Source organism: Myxine glutinosa, chromosome 10 (genome assembly GCF_964187855.1).
Source record: "Myxine glutinosa chromosome 10, kmMyxGlut1.1, whole genome shotgun sequence".
NCBI lineage: Eukaryota > Metazoa > Chordata > Myxini > Myxiniformes > Myxinidae > Myxine > Myxine glutinosa.
This window is the reverse complement of record NC_136270.1, coordinates 104,912,302-104,930,604: the sequence shown is the minus strand read 5'-3', so window position 1 is coordinate 104,930,604 and position 18,303 is coordinate 104,912,302. Positions and strand designations below refer to the sequence as shown.

At 41.2% G+C, this 18,303-nt stretch overlaps 1 protein-coding gene across 1 annotated transcript in view; it reads left to right on the top strand.

The window, feature by feature from the left end:
• Window positions 1-5,907: 5,907 nt before the first annotated feature.
• Window positions 5,908-18,303, top strand: part of SCNN1B (sodium channel epithelial 1 subunit beta) — a 29,356-nt gene continuing 16,960 nt past the window's right edge. The window contains exons 1-5 of the mRNA XM_078785220.1: window positions 5,908-6,427; window positions 7,364-7,676; window positions 8,740-8,942; window positions 10,419-10,516; window positions 16,500-16,663. Of these exons, the coding sequence (XP_078641346.1) occupies window positions 5,946-6,427; window positions 7,364-7,676; window positions 8,740-8,942; window positions 10,419-10,516; window positions 16,500-16,663 (1,260 nt within the window). The 5' untranslated portion in view covers window positions 5,908-5,945. The remainder of the gene's footprint in view (window positions 6,428-7,363; window positions 7,677-8,739; window positions 8,943-10,418; window positions 10,517-16,499; window positions 16,664-18,303) is intronic.

The window sequence follows — 18,303 nt, the reverse complement described above, 5'->3', positions numbered from 1 at the left end:
GTCTTTTTTTTTGATGGCCTTGATAATTACCACCTTGTTGGGTTGGCTAGGAAAAGTGTTTCATTCTCTTCTTTCACAACAAGTTGGCCAGGCCTGGCGGTCAACTGAACGTGTTATATTTTTTCAGGAATTTTTCATTTGTTCAGGGTGACGATGGCTTGCCTACTCTTCAGGAAGGACATGGTGGGATCTTTAACGTCGACCAACTAATGCTATCAGACAAGACACCACGTTGTTTAACGTCCATCCAAGGGGCGGCACACACATTGATGGATTACCCTGCGTGTGAAATACGGGGATGACAGTTTATAGTTGGATTTGGATTTGAACCCAGATGACACAGCTTAGAGGTGAGGGTGCACATGTCTAGGGCTCTAGGGCCGAGGCCATCCCACCAGACCTTAAATCAGGTGTAGTCACAGTCCGTAATTCTCAGTCACATGGCAATGTATATTTATTCCATCATTTTCCAATCAATGTATTTTAAAAGGACATTGGATACATACAAAGGTGTGGGAAACATTTTTGTCAGTTTGTGTTGGTCTGTATTGGCAGACAGTTTGAATAATAGGTTAAATCAACTGAAAGTTGACAAAGGTGTTCTTAAACGTCATGGAAAGGAAATGAAAGCTGATGTATTGGGCATTGGCCTTGTTGGACTATTTTGTCAGCTTCACTAATTGGCTTTGGTAAGAATCCAAATATCCCACGGTGCCATTAGGGTATGTATGTATGTATGTATGTATGTATGTATGTATGTGTGTGTGTGTGTGTATGTATGTATGTATGTATGTATGTGTGTATGTATGTGTGTGTATGTATGTATGTATGTATGTGTGTGTGTGTATGTATGTATGTATGTATGTATACTTGGTGGTCAGGGTTGCCTTGGTGGTCAGATAGCTCAGATGGCAGAGCACTGGTACGGTTCACCAGAGTCCTGGGTTCGATTCCTGGTCTGGGTGTGTAATTTTCCCACATTTGTCAATTACTAGGGCATGCCCGTACTATATATATATCTAAAATTATATCCCCCCCCCCTCTATTTACATGAAATGGTTTGGTCCATTCGCAAAGCCAAAGCGAACGGCTTGCGAGTACGGTAGAACCCCCCCCTCTATTTACATGAAATGGTTTGGTCCATTCGCAAAGCCAAAGCGAACGGCTTGCGAGTACGGTAGAACCCCCCCCTCTATTTACATGAAATGGTTTGGTCCATTCGCAAAGCCAAAGCGAACGGCGAACGGCTAAATCGCCATAGCTCGGTAGCTCGCTGCTCTCTGATTGGTCGAATCGTTTTTTGGACATAGCTCGGTAACTACTTGTCCGATTAATTTCAAAACTTGAAAAGGCACATCCTCGGGTCCCCAGCAATATACCTGGCAAGTTTCAAGTATATCGGACCGGTAGTTGTCGAGAAACAGCGGTCGCATACACACACACAGAGATTAGTGGAATTATAGATAGATTATACGCACAGAAACGTGTATGTATATATATGTATGTGTGTGTGTGTGTGTGTGTGTGTGTGTGTGTGTGTGTGTGTGTGTGTGTGTGTGTGTGTGTGTGTGTGTGTGTGTGTGTGTATACACACACTGGGTCACCCGATCAAGATGGGGTTATTTAGAGTTTATTGAGCCATTAAGAAGATTGATGCTGAAAGCTGAAGCAGAAATTCACCTGGGAGTGCACCACGGCAATGATGGGCCAAATGGCCTGATCTCCTAGCTTGAGGTCAGTTTCTATGATTTTCAGACTTTCGCACAAACATATTGAGCGTTTCCGGGCGTTTTGAGATTAGGTTGTACCCATGACCTGACCCCGAGTACCGCCAGCACACTGTGTGAGTGTGATAGTTTATAGCTGGACCAAAATACGTTTTGTCTTGCCTGTGGATTTACCATTTATCACAAGGAGATTTAATAACCCGAGGACACTTTGAACGCCCCCACGTACAGGTACAAGCACACCTATACACGGAGGGTCGTGTCATTGTGTGTTCTGTTTGTCCGAACGAGGCGTTATCTATGTGGGTTTGACCGCCACGGGCATGTTATGCACGTGGGTTTGAGCGCCACGGGCACGTTATCTATGCGGGTTTTAGCCCCACGGGCACCTCAGAGCCAATGTGGAGAAACTGGTCGTGAGAACCGGCTGAGTTTATTCATTTTATCGTGGAGATCATCAGGCTCGATTTGCCTCATTAAAATCCACTCTAGCGCCGATAACGAGCTCTTTCTTCACCACAGACGAACCTCGTCCTCCATCCAGCTTTCTGCCTTGCTCGCGGCTTCACACAGGTACGCAGGTAGGCATTCTTACCTAGGAACGGATCGGTGTTTGAGGTAAGAGTAAGGGGTCTTCTCGTTGACCTGTGGTTTATGTTGTCGTTGAAAATGTCAGGTGGGGGATGAATTGTCGTTACAATGTCCAGGTGGTTTATTCCCTCCTACTAAACGTTGTACTTGGACCATGAAACGGTGGAATCTACCTTCGATAAATCGAGGTCATCACATCCACCATCGTTTGGTAGTCCGCGCGGGAGGGCGACCATCTTAAAAAGCCGGCTGTCCTCGAGGGAACAATGTATCGTGATCTCGTAAACGTTGCCCCTGGTTGACGATCTATTTTCATGACGTTTTATACACCCTCTCATGAGGTGGTAGTTGTTGGCCACTTCCCTTGCACACTACTGTACTGCATAATGATGCACTGTATTTGCACTTGTTTTTGCATGCAGCCTGTTGTTGTTGGTTGCATCATTTCTGGGGACGTGCCTGTGCCGTTGATTCAGTACCCCATGTAACCAAGTAAGCTGGTACTCATTTTATCGACCTCAGAAGGATGACAGGCTGAGTCAACCTACCTGGTGTTAGTTAACGGCACTTCAGGGGCTCCAATTCAAGACCCTATCATCTTAAACCAGCAACTTTAAACGTTAAGTCGTTAAGCCACCACCGGGCTTTGTATTTGCATTCTGAAGTACGGAAAAAAACATCTATTCAAATGAAAAATTTTCAATTTATCTGATTAATCTACCTCTTATAGATATATGCAGTTCTGTGATTTTGTATTGATGCTCGTACATCCTAAATTCAATGTTAAAAGCTTTATGGCGCGTTTTTACAATTTTGACGGCCATTTTGAAAAAATAATTTCCGCCATGTTGAATTTAGAGTTGGCTAATCAACTGGATTTGAAGAGCATCTATATAAGAACATCACTAACCAATGTCATGCTTGTATCATAATGTGAACGAGTCTACCTAATAATGGGTGTTAGCCACCGATATTTGAAGGTGGATGGAGGTTATGTTTTCACCCCTGTCTGTCTGTCTGTCTGATTGTCTGTGAACAATATATCTCCAAATGTTGTGGACGGATTCGGACGAAATTTGATGGAGAGGTTGGGTGTGTGATAAGGACGAAATGATTAGATTTTGGTGAAGATCCGGTTCCGGATTCGGATACTATAATTTAAAGTGATTCTTCACCATTGAGAGATCGGCTCAAAAGCGATATATAACATGATATTTGAAAAAGTTATGGAAGGATTATGACAAATCTTGGTCGATGAGTTGGGTAAGTGACAAGAACAAGCCGATTTCATTTTGGTTCAGGTCTGGATCCAGATCCGCCATATCAGTGGGATACAAAACGTAAATTGTTCAACCTGGCGGAGGTATGCTCTCCTACTGAGTGTCGTTCTAGTTTGGTTTGTAATTCTCACAATGTTGAAAATTTGGAATTTATGCAGAATTAGGTTAATTTTTTATATTTTATAACTATAACCTTGTACTAGAAATTAAATCTCAGTCTTACTTTACTCAACTTGCAATACATCCACTATAGTTCATTGTTGGTGACCTTTCCATCAGGTTGGCACATGTTAAAAGAATCTTACTGTAATTCACCAAATGTCCGTCTGTCTGTCTGTTCGCAGGTACCGCAAAAACGGCTGAATCGATCGCAACGATATTTTGGGTGGGTAATCCTGGACTGGAGCTGTCCTTCACGAACTGGAGTAAAATAGGCTATATTGTTTTTCCAATTTTTTTTCCCAATTTTCCAGTTTTTCCAAACACGATGGAATAATATTTACCGATATGAATAGTGATGTGGCTTTTATTGAAATTCTACAAATACTGTTTGGATTGTCATGAGAATTATTAACCTGCCGCAAATGCGGAAGTGGACAGATTACGGCAATGAGCGGGTTTGATAATATCCCAATTCAACCGTCATTTAAAACAGTATCTTGCTATAATTCACCAAATGTCCGTCCGTCTGTCTGTCTGTCCGTCCGTTCGAAGGTACCGCAAAAACGGCTGAACCGATCGCAACGATATTTTGGGTGGTTTAATCCTAGCATCTCCTGGAGTAAAATAGGGTATATTATTTTTCCAATTTCAGCTTTGGCCTCCAGCATTTTCAGGTTTGGACTCCCACGTAACGTTTTTTTCCTGGGTGTCGCAAAATGGCTACACCGATTGCTGCACAGCTGCACCGATCGGACTCGGTGACCTCGGACAAAAACCTTTTTATAAGGAAATGGGTTGAATCCCTGCTTGAGAGAATGCCAACCTCTTTCCCGCCATCACGGTCGTCTCTCCAACTCGCAATCGCACGAGATATGCGGAAAGTACGACCCAAAACCAATTATCTTCTTTTTGATTTGTATATAAACATCATTAAAAGTAAATAATGACCTCGGCCAAAGTTCAAACGACGTGAGTTTAATCTCTACATGGGATAATTCCACATAGCTACTTGGGTGGTGTATACACTAACAGATCGCTGTCTCCATCGATCTTGCCAAGGCGGTAACACCTATCGGCTCAAAATCCTTTTAACTGTTGACTTGGTAGTTTTTACAATGAAGGAAACATTAACAATGTTGTTAAAAGTATATTTTGTGATTAATTTGTGATTGTGATTGTGAATAATTGTTTGGAATGAAAAAAGAGATATCGAGTTCAAGTAAATGATGACATGCCGTGATGGTTTCTACTTTCTAACCATGAACTTTGCGGATCGCCATATTCAGATTCGCCACGGACCCACGATCGATGTTTCTATACTTGTACGTACCCGTTTGTTTGCGAACGGGTACGTTTTTCATGGAAGTCCTTCACGAACTTGCTGTCCATGTCTGACATGCGACTGAAGGTGCTACAGGAATGTGGAATTTATTGGTTTCATGCTTTAGCATTCGCCGTATCTGCATTGCCTGTTTGCTTCTGGCCTTCCACCCGTGCGTAGCATGGGTATCTCACTAGTTTTGTTAAAGTATCAATTGATGATTGGGATTGAGTGAATGCAATTACGATTTTGAATTCGTAATTGTGTTCACCCAACCGTACGGAACTTCACATCAGGATTTAAATATTTGTTTTTGTCACGAACGTTGTTAAAAGTTTATTTTTTATATTAATGCTAATTAATTTGTGATTGGAGTTATGCTGTTTGGATTGAAAAAAGATATCGAGTTCAAGTGAATGACGAAATGCCATGACGGTTTCTACTTTCTAAACGTGAAATTCGCAGATCGCCATATGCAGATTCGCCATTGACTGAGTATGGAACACACGTACCCGTTTGTTTGGGAACGGGTGCGTTTTTCATGGAAGTCCTTCACAAACTTGCTGTCCATGTCTGACGTGTGACTGAAGGTGCTACAGGATTGTGTAATTTATTGGTTTCATGCTTTAGCATTCGCCGTTTCTGCATTGTCTGTTTGCTTCTGGCCTCCCACCCGTGCCTAGCACGGGTACCTCACTCGTGGTTTTAACATAAAAAGCGGTGAACTCCCCTCCTGCGCACCCCTAATTTGGTGGATGTGGGATCCATATGTGTGAATCAGACTACATCGACCAGGCAGATTAGCCTTTCCTTGAAAGTTATTAGTGAGCCGGCTGGTATTTTATCAGATTTTTATTTTATTTTATGCTGCCCCAGGAGATGTGGACATGGTTTTTCTGGTCCAAGTTCTCCACCAATAGTCCACTGAATCTGTACTATCATAAACTCTTTTTATATTTTAAGAAATTTTCGATGTATCAGCCAGTTTTCGGTGATGATAAAATCTTGATGTTATTCAGAGTCCTACAGGAGAACATGTGGCTTAGAAGGTACATGACTCGGGTGCTGCATCGGATTCAAAAGGGCCCACTTTTCACCACCTCGGAGCTTCTCATCTGGTACTGCCAAAACACCAACACCCACGGGCCTGGACGTGTCATAGCTGGTGGTCCAAAAAAACGCACCGCTTGGATGCTCATCACGCTCACCGTCCTCTGTGTGATGCTGTGGCAGTGGTACGAAATAGCCCAAGAATACCTCTCGTACGGAGTCACAGTGACCGTGACCATGGGCTTCCAAAAGTTGAACTTTCCAGCTGTCACGATCTGCAATCTCAACCCTTACAGGTGAGCGAGCATCGAATCATTTGGGTATGGTGTGGGACTTTCCTCGAGGAATTGGTCATTTTTTTGGTTTCTCGGTTTTGTTTGCAATGAAGCTTTGCAACTACTATGCGGTTGTTTTATAATGGGCCTTTTATTCAAAGGCAAATCGGGCCATGAAAATCCCATGTAAACCACTTGCACTGTGACACATGTACATGTGAAAATTGTACGTCATCATCTGCCCCCCCACCCCCAGCTCGCAGAGGGGCAGGGGGTGTGGGGGGGGGGGGGCAGTGGGATTTTTTTCGTGCCCATGACCTGACCCTGGGTGCTACCAGCAGGTGTGCATTTTTTATTATTATTTATGCTCCAAGCTCTAACAGGAACACAAATATTCATGGATACACGCTATAAAAGGTGCCGTTAGTGGCTGGACATAGTTACATCTGCTCCATTATATGTAGATTATTAGCCATCAAGGTTGGGAAACCTATTGTTTTTGTTTTGTTTATTCTTCTTGTTCTTTTTATTCCTCCCCCACATTTTTGCGGGTTTATTCTCTTTTAAAAGGGCGGAGGGGTGGGAGAGGAGTTAAATTGCTGCAACCTTCCCTTGCAACACTGCACCATTATTTGCCAATGACAATGGAATACTGTACCTTGATTATGGCCAAATACATTGTTTTGGGTTAAAGGAAAGGGTGTTGGTATGGAGAGGATGAGTTGTTGAGAAAAGATAATTAGAAGTAATTTCTCATGGCACAACGTGCATGTGACTGCTCATCATCTAGAAGGGTCCTTCTGTGGTAAGTATAAAGTTGTTTGTGAGGATGACCTCTGGTCTATGTGATGTACCTGGGAAGTCTTGCAGACACTTAACGATGAAAACTCTGCCAATACATGACATTGCATAAAACTTCATTAACCTCTTATCTAACTTGTCTTTTTTATCCTTTAGATTTAGTGCCATCAACAAATACATAGAAGAACTAGATAACTATACGCAGTTGGTGCTGAATGGCCTGTACACCGAGGTCGGACGAGATGAGTGGAAGTTTACTCGTGGCTTGGCGAAACATTGGGACTTCACACCGTTAGTCTGGATAGAGAAACTTCCCAATGGTTTTCGGGTGACTGACATAGTAAGTGAGAAATGTGAATGGCAAAATGGTACCTTGTCCCAAGTTGTTCAGTCAAATATGGTTTTGCAGGACAACTGCCTTTCTCAAGAACAACCAAGAGGCAGTGAAAAAGGCATCGGTTTTCGTCTGGTGAGGAATACTCTTTATGGTAACTCCTACTACCAATTATTGTGAAATGTATCAGGGTCCTAAAAATACATTTTGTGACGTTGAGAGCAGTAGATAGTCTAAAAGTGGGATATACTTAGAATAGAAAATTACCTTGCTTCCTGGAGTGCAATTTCTATTGAAAATAGGATATGCAATCAAAAAAGCACTAGAACGGCATTCGGTAGAGAAAATACCAAACCTCCACCAGGCTCAACAGTTTACGTTTTGTTTCCCACTGTTACGTCAGATCTGGATCCGCACCTGAACCAAAATCGAATTGGCTTGTTCTTGTTGCCGAACCAATTCATCCACCTTGTTTTGTCATACGTCATCCATATTTTTGAAATATCATGCTGTATATAGCTTTTGGTCCTATCTCTCAATGGCGAAGATGAATCAATATCTCTCAATGATTAAAAATTATCGTATCCGGATCTGGGTTCTGATTTTCACTAAAATCGAATGGATTTGGCTTTGTTAAACACACAACCTATCCACAAAGTTATGTCTGAATCTGTCCATAACTTTTTGAGATATCCTGCTATATATCGGTTTTAGCCCAATCAATCAATGGTAAAGAATCGCTAAAAAAAATTCTCAGACCCGGATTGGAATCCAGATCTTCACTAAAAGCTAATTTTGCCTCTTCAGCAAATTTCGTCCGAATCCGTCCACAACTTTTGGAGATATCCTGTTCACAATTAGACATTGGGTTTCAAATGAAACCTAATGGTTCACTTTTGATTAAACTGCTGAAACCATCATATTTATCATTGTGTAGTACTCACTATAATAGTTATTGATAAAATATATGTGGCATTGTTTTACGATTATTCCTTCTTGGCACTTGTCAACAACTTGTCTTGACACTTCTCTCAACATTGTCTCAATCTTGATAAAGAGGTCCATTGAGTTCCAAACTGGAGTTTGTGTGTCACATTAGCGCTTTAAAGTATTCTCAAATGGAATTGCCTTCTAATACAAATTGCTTGTAGACACCTTCCCATTATAATCAGACATTCCTTTTGACCCATTTCCACAGTGTGACTTGTCTGGCCATGAGTGCTTGTACAAGGTGTTTAACTCTGCAGTGAATGCCATTCGGTCCTGGTACCAACTGCAGCTGCTCGACTTGCTCGGTGATCTGTCACAGGCTGATAAGGCCAAACTTGGTTACACAGCGAAGGACTTGATCCATGCATGCATCTTTAGTGGCCAAACTTGTGAGGCCAAGTCACAAGCCAGGTAAGACTCGAGATGGGCACTTTTGATTGTATTTCTCTGGGGTTTGCTTTTGTATATAAAAGTAAAATAATAAAAGATTTAATAATGTATTAATACTTGCAACTAAAACTTAGGAACCTAATATTTTAAATGTAGCCTAATGTTACAAAAAGACGTGACATTATTCACACACTAGTTTGCCTTAAATGAAGTGCTGGAAATGTCTACCACCATGTTGCAGGCACAAATTCATTATTCACAGCATGCTCTCCAACAAAGTGTAGCATTTATTGGGGAATATTGATGATTGTGTCACTCATTATTACTTTTAATTCACCAAGAGTGTGTGGATTTGTAGTGTACAATATAACCTTCAAATATCCCCACAAAAATTCTGGCGACGCAAGATCTGGGGATCTAGGTGGCCATAATGACTCGGACACTACATGGTCACCAATGAGTGGCCCAAGATGGTTCATGCTGAATCGCAAAGTGTGACTCGTGGCACCATCTTGCTGAAACCATCCTTGGTTGATTTTGTTTTCTGTGAGGTTCCAAAGAAACTCATGGATTATGTTGATGTAACGTTCTGAGTTTACTGTTTCTAAGAAAATTGGGCCAATAATTATTTGCTGACTTACGGCACACCAAATACCAAATTTCATTGAATGAAATGGCCTTTCATGCATTGCATAAGGTTGTTCACTTTGCCATAAACGAGTGTTTTGTGAATTTACATGCTCAGAAATATGAAACTATGCTTCGTCTGTTAAAAATATAACATCCAAAACATTGCCTAGTTCTTACCATGCTCTGGAGCCACTCACAGCAGGCTACATGGTTCTCTTTATCTGGCTCCAGTAACTGATGCACTGCATGGATTTTGCCGGGATAAGGTTTGAGTGTCTTGACCATCTTTCTTACAGTAGAATATGAACATTGAGCTTGTTGTGCTAAACATCTCAGACATTTCTTCGGGCTTGCTTCCATTCTTTCCCGACACTTCATCCACTTTCTCTGGTGTAACAACACTTGGCTGGCGCATGCACTTTTAAACTTTCACGCGTCCTGTTTCTCTAAACTGCTTCACCAGTTTCCATGTCACTCATTTTAAGGTTTTGTAAAACCACCAAAGCAACTTTTAAATACAATTTGACATTCCCTAAACTCCTAAAGGATGCACTCTTGATGTAATGTTCGCTGAGAAACACGTGTTCATCCACAGTGAGCGCCATGGCGTGACTGAGTGAAAACCGTTATACGTCATTGCCAAGTCATGTGATACCTTATAACTCTCAGGATCACGTCACGTCTTTCTGTAACATTAGGCTACATTTACACAAATATCAGGTTCCTCACAGATATAGTTCTTCGTGTATGGGAATTATTTGGGGTTCTCGAATAAATAAATAAATCACCCTGTATAAAGAGTGAAATTTCAAGGCCTCATGCAAAAATCGTTGCATCTCAGGTTTATATATTTCTCCAACTTGTCAGGAACTTCTCGAGCTTCTTCCATCCCATTTACGGCAACTGCTACACAATCAACTCTGGGGATGATCCATTACAGGTGTCAAATCCTGGTGTGGAGTTTGGTAAGTTGCTGGACTAATAAAATTATTTTTCAAATGGAAAATGGGAGTTCATTGATGCAATAAGTTATTTTTGTTCCCGCGTATGCATTTTTAATGCGTCCTCATGGTTGCTGCAATGTGACGTGGACTTCAAGTAATAGCAACTATTTAAATGTTGGGAATGCAGACAGATAAGGTCATACAAGTTTATGATCGTTGAAGAAAGCAGGAAAACACACCGATGGCAGAATAAAGGGACACTTTGAGAAAGAATGCGAACAAGGTGATGGGGACACATGGGAGGAACAAGCTGGAGAGGAGAGTGCTGAAACGCAACATGGAGGGGGGCTTGAAAGAACAGGAAGGAACATCATGGTAAAAAATGGAAAGGTGGGTGCAAATAAAGGGAAGAAAACTCAAACTTAGAGAGGAAAGGGAGTGTTTATTAGGGTAGAAAAGGATCATGAGTATAGATTAGGGGATGACCTGAGGAGTAGGGGAGTAGCCATCTTGAAACCCTTAAAAAGAGTGACATTGAACAGATTGAGGAAGTTGGGTCCACAGGCGAAATAAAAGATCGGAAAGAATGATTGGACGTGCGCAGTGAGCCTGGATGTTGAGAAGGTTTCCCAGAAGTAGGTTACTATAAGCAGACCGTGTGCATTCTGCATTTGTTTCTAATAAACTGTCATTTTTATGCCTCCGCCGACTTATGTTTTCGGGTTGTACGTCCGTACGTCCGTCTGTACGGGCTAAACCTCGTTTTTCTCAGCAACCATATGTCCGATTGAGACGACACTTTCAGGGTAGGAGTGACACCCACGCAGAATGTTGTTATGGTAAATGTGACGTCATAGGTTACGTGGTATGGCAGGCATCTTGGATTAAAAGGAAATGATTAATTATTTCTCGGAAACCGTTGAATGGAAATTTTTTAAACTTGGCACATTGTCAAGTACTCCCAATGGGGAACAAAAGCATGATAATGATGACATCATAGGTGAAGTGGTATATCAGCCAAAAATGTTTTAATCTAATTCCTTATTCTACAAATCTGAAATTGCATGCACATGACATATGACCCATTTGTATTGAAATATTAAATTTATGACATCATAGGTCACATGGTTTGGCAGCCGTATTGGATTGAAGGAAAATATTAAATAATCATATCTCTGAAACCGCTCACCCTATCGATGCGAAATTTTACAAATATCATCTGACAGCACTGTTGCATATAGTTTGAAAATGATGATGTCATAGGTCACGTGGTTTGGCAGCCATCTTGGATAGAAAAATGAACCTTATCCGATCAGCATGAAACTTCACAAACATGAACTCCTACCCATACATATGCAGAGTGATGGCATCCCCTACCCATTGTGGGACTATGTGGAGGCATATTGGTGACAGTCACATGGTTCTAGTTTTTTTATGAAGTCCATGTTGGCGTTTTTATCTGAGTGCATTTATGCAGGGGCCGGGGTTTTGTAGTCACTTGTGTGTGTGTGTGTGTGTGTGTGTGTGTGTGTGTGTGTGTCAGAGGCGTAGCTAGAGATTTGGGGGCCCGAGGGGCTTGACTCCTTGAGGGGCCCCCTCCAACATTTGGTGAGGTTTGATGAAAAATAGAAAAAATTGCAACAATAAATCTTTTTTTCTTTGAATTTCAATTTGAACTGAAAATTTGAAAATACGGTAGCTTCCTCATGCCACCAAAACAAGACAAAATCAAATAATAACACAAGTAAAAAACATCAGTTGTACACTTTTTTTTTTTGGAAAACCACATAACAGCAAAGAGTTACAAGGAGTATATCCTCCCAGGGCTCCCAGGGCTCCCTTGATTTTTTTTGTTTAATTAAAAAAATACAGATCCTGAGATCCATTTGGGCGCCCCCCTCCATTGGGGGCCCGGGGGGAATTTTCAAATAGCCCCCCACACCCCCCCCTGAGATACGCCACGTGTGTGTGTGTGTGTGTGTGTGTGTGTGTGTGTGTGTGTGTCCAGGCCGTAACGTTTTTACCATTTGAGTTATTGTCATCAAAGTTTCACCAAATCGTTATTATGACATTTTATCAAAAGGTTAAAGGTTAGCATCACACAAAATCATTAATTTTCATCCAATTTACCTGAAATTTTAAGAATTTGCATATTGGGTCATGAATTGGCTCACCAATCAAAAGCTAGAAGCTGATTATTTTATTTTTAGATCAAAAGGTCACCTCACCACATACAAGACTTTCATCCGCAGCTTGATGGAGTACTACTCTCTCCTCTGGGCTGGTGCTCCTGCTTCACACTTAGCTCGGCTTCACGCTGTTGAAACCAAAGCTTTCAGAATCATTGGAATCTCCCGCGATGAAGCTGATGCTGAGGGCCTTTCACTCGCTCACCGCAGGCAGGTTGGTGGTCTTTCTGTGTTCTACCAACTCCTCTGTGGCCTAGCTCCTCCAGCTCTGTCCACCAATATTTCTTCATGTCGCACAAGATCTGCCAGCAACCCTCTTCTGGTGAAACTGCCAAAATCAAGACTTTCTGCTCACCTTCACTCTTTCATTCCTCTTTTCTCCCGCCTCTGGAACAAACTCCCTCACTCTCTTCCGTCTCTCTCTTCCCTCCAGGTCTTTAAAACAGCTGTTCACCACCATGTCTTATCTTCCTCCATCCAAAACCTTGATCTTTTCTACCGCCGTTAATTCACCCCAGATCCACTTTTTGAATTATCGACTTCTTTCCTGGAAGTCCTAGCAGTGTCCATTTGTTTTATAAATCCCCCCCCCCCTCCCTTCTCATGCCCCCTCTCCCTCCCACAGATCTCCCGATGTCCCTGTTATCTTCTGTTGTACTTGTGTGCTTCCCTCTCTCTCCCCATCTTGTCTCCGCTCCCTTCATTATGTTTTATGTGTCCGTTTATGTTTTTTTGTCATTAATGTTAGCTCTGACACGAGCCTAAATCTTGTATTAAAAAATTAAAAAGTCAAAGGTCAAGGCTGCATAAAATCATCCATTTTCATTTTGTATTTTTTTAAAAACTGTTTTCGTTATTTTGAGCATACAGAAGAAGAAGAAGAATAAGAAGAAGAAGAAGAAGAAGAATCCGTCTGAAAGCAAACGCACGCGGATGGGCTTTACATTTTCAGATGCTTTCTAGTTGTCCTTGTAACCTTGTAATTCATGTAAAAAGACACTACCTTCTATAGTCCTTATCATATATATGCATAAGCTCCTCCGAGATTATTGCTTAACAATCAAATTTGCTGTTTCTTCAACATTTTTTTAAAATTCCAATCAAATGAAAGACCAAATACTGTAATGGAGTCATTACAAGGAACCTGAATAAGAAAAGAGCAACTTATTCTTGGCTACTTTTGAAGGTCCTCCTATGATATTAGGCCAAATTTCCAATTTGGATTTTTCAAGTTTTTATACCGCCAATCTGGAACAAATTCATCTCACCTACATATCAGGAGTACCGTGGAAAGCTATGAAGAAAAGCTTTGATGTCACTGACATTCGATGCACAGCTAAGTTGGGTTTTGGGGTCTTCTTTGGTGTGAACAAAGGATCAGAAAGATCTACGAAGGAGTTCCTTAAGCAATCGGAAGATGCCACACTGTCCAAATATGGATGCAATTTATGTAACAATCGGTCTTTTCCGTGATCCAATGTAATAGTGCTGAAATATATACACCAATTGTGCATTTAGTGAAACAAGCATGAATATTTTGAGATATAGGACAATATATTGTGAACAGATTTGGATATTGAGACATCGTGGATTCGGCCCCAGACGGCCGTGGCAGCCATTTTACAAAATGGCCGCAGGACGAGTGAGTTAAAGGTGAGCACATCAGCCAGTTTGAAGATGGGTGTTGTTTTCTCATCCAGATGTGTTTAATCGATGTAGAGAACCAATTCTGTGAATGCAGTCGCGGATACCTCCCTCTGTGAAAGTGAAAGTGAAACCTCTGTCAGTGAAAGTGCATTCAGCAGCCTTGGTCTTCATGGCTCGATTGTACAAGCCTGTCAAGCACTTGGCATGGTACTTGGCTCGCAGAGCCACCACGTCACCCGCACTGAGTCTGGCCAGCAGGTCTGTGTCTTCAAGGAAGTGTGCGCAAGCCCGCAACTAGCTATCTAGTGGGAAGTTTGCTGCTTTGTGGGGTCCTTCAGGGCCAGCTGCTTGTCTGCAGAAGAAGCACGATGCCTCGTGAACCTTCTTCTCAGTACTTGATATTCGCTACCGATGACCTTTCATGCAGCTAGTTGGTCTACATCTTGGCAGAGACTTTCTATCTTCAGTGTTTTTTTTTTTTCTTTTTTCTTGCTTTGTTCAGCATTGTGTTGTTTAATTGGAGCCGACATGTATGGTGATACTGTGCATCGTGAGCGACCATGGCAGCTTCAATGCCGCATCCTTCGTCAAGTCTCTCTAGCTGCAGTGCCCGTGGAAGTAGCCCCAGATCACTGAATTTAACCAGGTTTTCTGTCAGTGAAGTGTATCCACTCACCACGTCAGGTCTTTTCGACTGTGAAGGATGTGTCAACTGCTCTGCCTTGTTCTTTTGGCAGATGATGCACAACTTCCAGTTGGCCTCATTTGGATGTGGGGAGGTTGATGGGCCAGGATGCTCTGGGTCAACAAGTTTGACGCTTTTTCATGTAGACATGGTGATCCCTTGATGGCGACCCTGCAACAAGACGATGAAATCATAATGGTAATGACTAATCATCAACATCTACTACGACTACTACTAATACCACTACTACTACTACTACTACTACTACTACTACTACTACTACTACTACTACTACTACTACTACTATTACTACTACTACCACAGCTGTAAGTAACTATGGCGTGCACATAAAAACAAAAATTCATGGTATGGAATTGAGCCATTTGCTTTGTGGTATAATTAGTCTACTGAGACTAAATTGATGACTCCAATAACTCCAATGCAGTATTTGGTTTTCTGTTTCATTATGATTGTACCATATCCTGATGCGGTGTGGACTCTGCTTCCTCGCTGATGGACCGCTGGTAGCTTGTAACTGTTGCTGCGTTTTTAGCCTGAGTAGTCGTAGTAGTCAGCTCACCGTATCACCATACATGTCGGCTCAAATTCAACAACCCAATGCTGAATAGAGCAAGAAGTGCTGAAATCTATCTATCTGGGTTCTTCCCAACGTCTTTGTTCTTTTTACATTTCTTTCTACTTTTTCATATTTCTCTATATTCATTCTAATTCGTGCTTTTCATTTATTTCTCCTTTTATCTATCTGTCTTAGGAGACGTGAATTCTTGCAGAGATTTTTCTGGAAGGTTCACTTTGGCTGCGTCTGGATGGGTTTGAGGGTTGAGGAGTAGCAACTGAAACCGGAATCCTATCCAGGTTCCTCCTGATGATTCCAAATTTGCTCTTTTATTTATTTATTTTTCTTTGGGTTCCTTCTGATGACTCCAATACAGCATTTGGTTTTACATTTCATTGACAAATTACTCCACCAAAATCATTTGGTTTCTGTTCTACAACATGTCCACATGTGTCTGTGTGTTCAATAATAGCCTTCACTTTCAACTTCTGGCCAAAAGAGTTCATTTGGTCAGTCAACTAATTGAAACCGCTAGTGGCCATTTTGTAAAATGGTTTCCACGTTCGTCAGGGGCCGAATCCATGATGCCTCAATATCCAGATCTGTTCACAATTATATTGATTATATTCATCTGTGCCAAATTTGATGCTTGTATCACAAAATGCACAATAGGTTGGAAAAGCCACCTCACTATAACCTGGTATTGTTGCCAACGATCGCAACAAAATATATTTATTTTTGGTTGTTCTGACTATTTTTGAAATGTGCTCTCTTCAATGAAGACCAAACGTTGGTGATGATGCTATGCAAGGTAATTTTGGGATTCTCTTACCTCGTGATTACCACAGGCCAATTGTTTTTGATGGTAGCAAAGCTTCATCAATCCTTGTTTCTATTTTCCTTTAGGTATGAGTTTGATTCTAAGCATTGACCAACACGACTACGTCCCATACCTTATGAGGTCTGCTGGAGCCCTTGTAATGCTGCATCCACAGGGTTCTTACCCATTCCTGCAGGAGGGAGGAATCTACATCTTGCCTGGCATGGAAACATCTATAGGAATTGAAATGGTACCTGACATATGTTCGAAAACACAAGTTCTCAATTGTCTGCATGTCTTGTGTCATAAGGTAGCGTTTTTTTGTATTGCAATCACTGGTATAGTCAACATTGGGATCCAAGGAGGATGGTGGGCTGACAGGATGGTCTGGGGTACGCACACTCGCCTCTAAGCTGTCTAGCCTGGGTTTGAATCTCGGCCCAGCTTGAAATAACGTGAATTTTTCATTTTGCAAAATCAAGGAGACTGATGTGAAGTGGGGAGGGAGGCCTGCACACTAGGAGAGAACAGTGACTCCTTTGTGATACAGACAAAGGTATTTTTAAGCTGTGTTTAGTTCAGATTTATCAGAAAAGGTGATGGTCAGAGATGCCATTATGTGGGTGGCTTTTGCGGACAGTTTTGATCTAATGTTAGGCCAGGAGCTGTCGTGGCTGCTGATGAGGTGGAGAAATTAATTGACTGTTTTTCCCAACCCCAAATTTGTGTTCACAAGACAAGTCTAAGGTACTTGAATTCCTACAATACTTGAATTGAGGCTCGATTTAAAGAGGGTTCTTCTAATGTAGGCTATGAGCCAGACCCCCCAAATTGGCCGGTCGGTACCATACAGATGGAGTAAGGCTCATTGTGATTTTTAGCAAGATATATGTCCCTAGATATGAAAAAAAAGTGATAGCAGTGTATAACTCTCGGCCATCTCTGTGTTATCACCCGAAATATTATTATACGCCCGCTTCGCTTTGCCAAAAAATGTGATATTTGCTAAAATTGGAATAAATATGTTTTTAAGGACCACAGAGTGCCAATAATTTGCATACTGGATGCCAACTAATATAGTAATATAAATATAGAACATTTGTGGGGGTTATTTATCAAATTTTTGATATAATGACAAAAAATATGTTAAATTTAGTGAAAAAGTGGTCGAAATCGCTTCGAGTTCAGAATTCACATTGTACATTTTTGTCAATATTTCAAAAATGAAAACTCCTAGAGTAACATTTGACCCCTCAAAATCTTTAAAGACGAGGAGCAAGAATACGGATTCTGAGCCAAATATGCTGCGCATCGAAAGGGAGGGACACTTTCGTGATGTCATTTCAGACATTTATTTTCTGTTAAGTGATTTAAGTATAATAATTATGTATGACGTTCATTGTAATTTAAAGTAGCCCGATGCATAAAAGGATAGGTTCAATTTATAAGCATTATTTAGTATGTGTTTTAAATGCCTGTAATCTGTGTCAATTGTGTTAAAAATTGATTGGTAATAATACTGTATAATAACAAGGCGTATTTGTTCGAGAGATCATGATAAACCTAGAGTGTGGAGCAAGTTTGCATGCATTGTGAAATATAATGTAGCTGATGTTACAAACCTACTTTAGGATACTAGCTAATACCAAAAATTACACTGAGATACCAAAAGTAGTAGACGAATAAACCTAAAATGTTCAAAAGCTATGTTTCGTTCCAAAATATCAAAATTAGGGGGTATGGTTGAACATATTTTGAACTTTGCCAAAATATGTGCCCCAAACAACCACCATATTACAAAGTAATGATATATTCCAATGCAGTGGTTCCTTGCGAAGATTTTGAGGGGTCAAATGTTACTCTGGGAGTTTTCATTTTTGAAATATTGAC